The sequence below is a fragment of the Budorcas taxicolor genome, chromosome 18 (genome assembly GCF_023091745.1).
Source record: "Budorcas taxicolor isolate Tak-1 chromosome 18, Takin1.1, whole genome shotgun sequence".
NCBI lineage: Eukaryota > Metazoa > Chordata > Mammalia > Artiodactyla > Bovidae > Budorcas > Budorcas taxicolor.
The window spans coordinates 27,545,260-27,552,600 of record NC_068927.1 but is presented as its reverse complement, the minus strand read 5'-3'; the positions used below and the strand labels follow the sequence as shown (position 1 = coordinate 27,552,600).

The following is a 7,341-nucleotide window of genomic DNA, read 5'->3' as shown; positions in this document are numbered from 1 at the left end:
CCCTAAGAGCGAGCTGAACAGTCAGAGGCGGGTCCGTTCCAGAAGATCAGAGGGTCTAGGAGGGCTCTCCTCTCAGGCTCAGGGGTCGGGCCGTGGGCTGGGCCCTGGGAACTCGCTCCCCTAAGGCCGAGTAGAGTGGTCGGAAGCAGAGCGCCCTTCCTGGGTCAGCTGAGGCGTGCCGGCCGAGCGACCGAAGAGCCACCCAGCGCGTCCGGCTGTCCGACCCGGCCCGGCCGCGGGGTCCCCGGCAGGGGGCGGCCTCGCTGCGTGCCGCCCGCTCCTCCCGCAGCCGCCGCCGCCCGGGCTGCCGCTCCTCCCCCGGCCCCGCCTCCCTGGCCCCCGCGCCGCCCGCCTGTCCGCCGGTCTCTGCAAGGCCATCGTTCCGTCTGCCCGCCCTCCCGGCGCTCCTCCGCCCCGGCCCCGCTATCCCGGCCGCGCACGTCGCTTCCTCGATTCCGGCCGCCGCTAGCCCGTTCCCCGCCCCCGGGCCGGCAGCCGCCGCTACGCGAGGCCGGGGATTGGCAGCGCGCGTAGGCCGCGCTGCCGCGGATGGAGTCGGAATAAAGGGGCGGCTGAGAGAGCAGCCAGTCGCCACTCGCCCCGCGCCTGACCCCGCGGGCGGCCCGGAGCAGGTGAGCGGCGGGGCGCCCGGGGCCGCGTCTGGGGGCCACTCCCGCGCCCGCCGCACCCCTTCCCCAGCTGGCCCGGCAGTACCCCCCCAACCCCACCTCCGGCCCGACCCGGCGGCCTCCTGAGCTCTTGGGCGGCCCAGGCCGACCTCGACACCCAGCTACCTCCCGGGCCCGGCCTGCAGCCCTGGGCCCTTTTTCGGGCCCACTCGCCCGCAGGTCCGGCGCCGGGGCCGCAGCGTCCTGGCCATTTCCCGGCAAGGGCTGACAGGAGGCAGCCCAGCTGGGCCGGCGGGCAGTGCCGGCGGGGAGGTGATCGGCTTTCATTCGGTTGGTTTCCCAAGGAAGAGGAAGGGCTGGGGTGGGGCGCAGGTGGGGGCCTCCCCGTGCCTGCCTAACCCTAGTCTCTCATCCTCTTTGCTGGGTGATCAGAGAGGCCTCCTGACCGCACCTTCCTGGAGTGGGGGGGCCGGAATGGGCAGCGGACCTGGGGGCCCGGGGCTGGGGACCCTGGGTCTGGCAGCCATTCATGCCAGGAGAAAACAAAAAACAACCAAAAAAAACAGTTGGGTTGGCGCAGTCTGACCTAGACCAGGCTCAGAGTAGTCCTGCTTCCCTCTTTCCTGGGGAGGCTTTGGTACCTGCTGGCTCATGCAACCTGCTGCCTCCACTCGGAGCAGCAGCTTCTTCACTTCTTCCCTTCCCGGAAAGATGCTGAGGCTGACAGTTTTTAGCCTAACTCTTACGTTTCTTTGGCAGAACAGTTAGAGGCCAGGCTGGCTTGTGTAGGCACCCCCTTCCTACTCTTTTCATCGGGAGAAAACTTAGAAACTTTTCAATGTTAGAAGCAGAGGAGCTGGGAACCTGAAAGCGGGTTGCATCTGATTCTAAAAGTTCCTCCCTCTCGCTGTCATTACCTTATGCTGCCACAAAGTGGTGAGTTAGAGATTTGCCTGGGCTGGGTGGTCTTTACTTTCCATGGATTATCCAGTGTTAACAGACTTGGAGCAAGGGAACAGGGTTGTCTCTGGAAAGGTGACAGGGATGGTTAGCATGCTACATCCCACATTGCAGAGGCAAACTCAAAATTGCTTACATTTCCTGCAGGCCTTGACACTATCATATTAAGAGGATTTAAGGCTTTTTTTTTTTTTTTTTTTTGGTGCTCTGGGAGATGACTAGCCTCGGGAACTTCTGCCAAGTAGCCATCAAGGCTGTGTGGGTCTGTGGGTCTCATCCTCATCAGGCATTGGCTCAGGTCCCTGCGAAACCATCCCCTTTATTGTGTGAAGAGAGAATAGGCACAGTCAGGGGGGAGGACCTGGGGACAATTGAGAGAGGTATGGGCCAGCCCCTCACAGGAGAAGTTTTCTGAGATGGGCCTCCATTCCATGCAGGTGTTTTAAATATTGATTGACTGAGGGGCCTTCGGATCTGGGAGGTCTGGCCCTTTAGATCTACAGTCTGTTCTTATGAGCAGTTGTGTCCTAGGTCGAAATTCAGGGCAGCGACCGGAGAGGAGCTGGCAGGTCTACAGGGAGGCCTCAACCAGAGCGTCTCTGGTTTTATCTATCTTCTGTATTAGGCTTCCAAATAAGAAGTGTTTTGCACACACATAAAAAAAGTTACGTTATTAAAATTCTTGTTTTGTGCGCCAAGGCCCTCACCAGTCAGTCTTTCCCTCCTTCTTTCCTGGGAGCATGAACAGAACTTGTGACTTCTTTGTATTGTGGGGAGATCACCCCAGACTGTCACTTGTGAGACAGCTAATGGAAGCGGGTTGGCAGTAAGCTGGGAGACTGGGATGCCTGGCCAAGGGATGGGGAACTGAGGATGGGTGGGCCTGGAGACAGCCACTATCCCCTTTACTGGAGGAATTGCATTGCCAGCAAGTGAAGATCTCCCAGCCCAGAGCCCTCTTCACTTCCCTGATGTGTTTTATGTCAATGTGGTGAGTGCAGGCAGACCAGGGAGAGGCCCGGGGAACAGCTGTGTGTCTCTGCCTCAAGCTCACGATTTCTTTCTTCTCTTTAGAGCCTCCCTGCCACTCCTGGCACCCTGCCTGAAGACCCCCGTCCTATAGGCACAGCCTTGTAGTCTGTCTTGGTGAATGACTTGGACCGCCTGACCAGTCCAGCTCCGTGCCTTGTCCGAGGTCCTCCTCCACCCTTGATCCTGGGCAGCTTCTCTCTTTGGTGTGGGTCACCTTAAGCAGGGAAACTGAAGCCACTACTCTCCAAACCCTGTTTCATCTTCCCAAGCATGTCGGAGAGCTGGCAGCAGCCGCCGCAGACGCAGCCGCAGCAGCCTCAGCCCCCACAGCCGCAGCACCATGCTGAACCCCCGCCGGCCCTGGCGGAGCACACGCTGCCCCCAGGCACGGCTGAGAACCCGCTGGGCTGCGCGGTCTATGGCATCCTCCTGCAGCCTGAGCCAGGTCTGCAGCCCCCGCAGCACGTGCCCCTGCAGGCCGCGGGGGAGCCGGGCCCCAAGTGTGGTGTGTGCGGTCACGACCTGGCGCACCTGTCCAGCCCACATGAGCACCAGTGCCTGGCGGGCCATGACCGCTCGTTCCAGTGCACGCAGTGTCTTAAAATCTTCCACCAGGCTACCGACTTGCTGGAGCACCAGTGCGTGCAGGCCGAGCAGAAACCTTTCGTCTGCGGCGTCTGCAAGATGGGCTTCTCGCTGCTCACGTCGCTGGCGCAGCACCACAGCGCCCACAGCAGCACCGGGGGCCTTGTGAAATGTTCCATCTGCGAGAAGACCTACAAGCCTGCCGAGGCGGCAGAACCCGAGGCCACCGCCGCCCCCTCCCTGCCCCCAGCACCCCCACCTCCGCCTGCCGTGGCCCCGGCGGAGTCGGCCGACAAGCCCTACAGCTGCCCCATCTGCCAGAAGCCCTTCAAGCACCTGTCGGAGCTCTCGCGGCACGAGCGCATCCACACGGGCGAGAAGCCCTACAAGTGCACGCTGTGCGACAAGAGCTTCAGCCAGTCGTCCCATCTGGTGCACCACAAGCGCACGCACAGCTCAGAGCGGCCGTACAAGTGCGCGGTGTGCGAGAAGACCTTCAAGCACCGCTCGCACCTGGTGCGTCACATGTACGCGCATTCGGGCGAGCACCACCTGTTCCGCTGCAACGTCTGTGAGCTGCACTTCAAGGAGTCGTCGGAGCTGCTGCAGCACCCATGCACGCCGAGCGGGGAGCGGCCCTTCCGCTGCGGCGAGTGCCAGAAGGCCTTCAAGCGGCCGTCGGACCTGCGGCAGCACGAGCGCACGCACAGCGCCGAGCGGCCCTTCAAGTGCGACCTGTGCCCCATGGGCTTCAAGCAGCAGTACGCGCTCATGCGGCACCGGCGCACGCACAAGGCCGAGGAGCCCTTCAAGTGCGGCCTGTGTGAGAAGGGCTTCGGGCAGCCCAGCCACCTGCTCTACCACCAGCACGTGCACACCCTTGAGACCCTCTTCAAGTGCCCCGTGTGCCAGAAGGGCTTCGACCAGTCGGCCGAGCTGCTGCGGCACAAGTGCCTGCCGGGTGCGGCCGAGCGGCCCTTCAAGTGCCCAGTGTGCCACAAGGCCTACAAGCGGGCCTCGGCTCTGCAGAAGCACCAGCTGGCCCACTGCTCAGCGGCCGAGAAGCCCCTGCGCTGCACCCTGTGCGAGCGCCGCTTCTTCTCGTCCTCCGAGTTCGTGCAGCACCGCTGTGACCCGGCCCGCGAGAAGCCGCTCAAGTGCCCGGACTGCGACAAGCGCTTCAAGTACGCCTCCGACCTGCAGCGGCACCGGAGGGTGCACACGGGCGAGAAGCCCTACAAGTGCCCCAACTGTGACAAGGCCTTCAAGCAGCGCGAGCACCTCAACAAGCACCAGGGCGTGCACGCCCGCGAGCAGCAGTTCAAGTGCGTGTGGTGCGGCGAGCGCTTCCTGGACGTGGCCCTGCTGCAGGAGCACAGCGCGCAGCACAGCGCCGCGGCCGCCGCGGCCGAGGGCGCCTACCAGGTAGCCGCCTGCCTGCCCTGAGTCCCCGCTGCGGCCCCTGCCGGGCCCGGCCCGGCCTCCTCGCGCCCATCCTCGGACCTGGCCCTGGGTGTGAGGATGAAAGGGCACCCGGGCAGGTGGAGGGTGTGGGTGCCTGGCACCCCTGGTACCGGCCTGGAGGGGGTGGGAGGGCAGGTGGCCGTGGCTGGTCTTGATCCCGCAAACCTCTTTCCCCTTACAGGATTCGCTCTCTTGAGAGACCTCAGCCTCCCTTTTCTCAATGGAACCAGGCTGGAAGTCGAACTGTCCTCTCTCCACCCCAAGGAGGGGGTGGTGCTAGCCCAACCTTCCCAAACCTTTCAGCCTCACTAGAGAAAGCAGATAGGTTAGGAAAGAGGAGGCTCACGGGAGGGCATGGGTGCAGAGTGGCCCCCTTCAGGTTGCTGTTTGAAGGGGAAGGCTAACTCCAGGAGGGAATACTGGGGCCAGGAAGGCAACCTGTGAGGCCCAGGCCCCTCTGTCAACTTCAGCCAGGGGCAACCCGCCCTCCAGGGTTCTGACAGGCGAGACACACAGGAGTGCTGCACACCTGTGGGCCGGGTCTGCTTGGAGAGCGATTGGCCCAGCCAGAAGGGAGGAGGCAGAGAAGTTCTTCCCCCGACAGCCAGGAACAGTGCTGTCCCCAGGGAAAGGAGGAAAGGCAGCCTTTGCCCCGAGGACTCATCCCAGCGTTTTAGAAGCGCCCCTCCCACTTTGCTGCAGAGTTTCCAAGTGCAGGTGGGGAATGTGCCCTCAGCCAGACAGAACTGCTGATGTGAAAGGAGGGGATTGTTAGACCCCCTGGTGCCCAGGAGGAGGAAGGGCCAAGCCCTTCATCTTTCTAGTGGATGAGAACAAGTGTCACTCCCTCACTCAAGAATCAAATTGTGTGAACCAAAGCCTCAAGGGCGTGGCCCTAATCAGCTCACCCCAGCCCTGCCTCAGGGCCAAGACTATGCCTGGGTACCCGGGGTAGGGGAGGTAAAAGGACCGTGGGAATGCCTCTGACCCCACAGTGCCCTCCCAGCCCCTGGGCCCCCTCCCCCATCGGTCTGGCTGCTGGCCTGTACTCCAGGGGTCTTGTGCTCCCAAGATGCTCTGGACAACATCCAGCTATATTTCCAAGACCAGAGTGTTCTCCCTTGGGTCCTTTTAGGATACCCCTAGGTCTCCGACTAGCCACAGGGCTCATGGAGCCTTGGGTGTCCTGGATAGGGAGTGGGCAGGGGAAGAGGGTTGTTAAGGAAACCAGCAGGAGTCAGCTGTTACCACTTGATGGCTGGGGCTCTTCTCAAGAAGGCCAGAAGATGTTTACTGTCAAAATGATTCTTCTGAACCCAGCTCTGCCCCTGCCCTCTCCCTAGCCCCCTCCCAGGATGTGGGTCTTAAAAGGAGACTTTAATCAGTGCCCACCCCAAAATCCCAGAGGAACAGGGAGACCTGCCTCGTCCCACTGTCACCTTCAGAAGTCTGAAAAGCCCACGTCCACCTCCTCTGACTGGATTCCCTTCCTGTGCCTGCAGAGAGGGGCAGTCCTTCCCCTCGGTGCTGGCCTTAGTCACAATGCCTCAAGAGACATGGAACCCAGGCTGACAACAGTCCCAAGTGCTCATTTTCTTTTTTTCCTTTCATTTTGCTTTCTAAAAGCAGCTGTTATACTGTTCATAACATTGTATAGTTTAATTTCATGTCATTTTGGATCTTATCTAAAAATGTGAGGATTTGAGTTTTTAAAAAGAACAACTCCATTTTAGATAGCCCCTTTTGATGTTAATATATAGTGAGTCCAATGTATGCTTTAGAAGTAAAGACATTGACCTTCACAGACCAAAGCACAGCTTCTGCTGGTCATTCTTCCACAGAGGGATGCTGGGCAATGGAGAGGGGGTGGTGTGCAGGCTAGGGGGGCCAGAGTGGGGACTGGGATCTAAGGCTGGGTTCCAATCCTGAGTCTGGAACACTCTGGTCATGTGACTTCGGGCAAGCCCTCAGTTGCCTCATCTATAAAATGGGGAGGTTAACGCTTGCCTTGTTTGGTTCTTGTGAGAGTTAAGTGGAGTTGCATATGGAGCTTCCCCAGGGGGGAAGCTGTGACGATGCTGGAACCCTCGGGCTGCAACCTCTTGACCTCTATGGGGTTTTGCCACAGCCACTGTAGAGGGAGCTGGACTGAGGGACCATCAGCTCATGGGTGGTCAGAAGCTGGGGCCTGAGCCTGGTAAGCAGGAGAGCTTGCTTGGCTCCAGTGGAAAACCAGGAACTTCCTGGAGCAGCCTGTGGGCCCCACCCCCAAGGATGGCCCGTTCTGGTCTCATTCCCACGCACCCTGTCACAGGGTGATCCTTTCGCATGTCCAACCCAGCCACCTCCATCTCAGCCTACCTGAACCCCTCTTCTGCCCCCATCCCTGTCCCCCAGGGAGCCAACTGCAACTTGGGCTCCTTCTGCCTCTCACAGGCAAGGGTGGAGGTGGGGAGAGGAAGGAACAAGCAACTACCTCTGCCTGGGGTCTGAGAGCTAGTGAAGTGTGGTCAGCAGGGATCCCTGCCTTGAAGGTGGAGTGGAGGTGAGGGTAGAAAAGAGGACCAGAAGCTGCCCCCGCTTCAGGGGACTCGAAATGCTGCCGAAGGCTTAGTGGAGAGGCTGGAGGACCCAAGATGTGACCAGGACACCATGCTTCTCTCCGTGTGTG

General features: G+C 60.8%; 1 protein-coding gene across 2 annotated transcripts; it reads left to right on the top strand.

The window, feature by feature from the left end:
* The first annotated feature begins 390 nt into the window (after positions 1–390).
* ZNF319 (zinc finger protein 319) lies at positions 391–6,375 on the top strand. Of its 2 annotated transcripts, XM_052656041.1 has the most exons (3): positions 391–632; positions 2,664–4,631; positions 4,852–6,375. In XM_052656041.1, exons 2-3 carry the CDS (start codon positions 2,892–2,894, stop codon positions 4,864–4,866), a joined length of 1,755 nt encoding a protein of 584 aa, XP_052512001.1. In that variant the 5' UTR covers positions 391–632; positions 2,664–2,891; the 3' UTR covers positions 4,867–6,375. The 2 variants fall into 2 exon arrangements, with proteins under 2 accessions (XP_052512001.1, XP_052512000.1); XM_052656040.1 differs by lacking the exon at positions 4,852–6,375 and having other exon boundaries at positions 2,664–4,652.
* Positions 6,376–7,341: the final 966 nt, after the last annotated feature.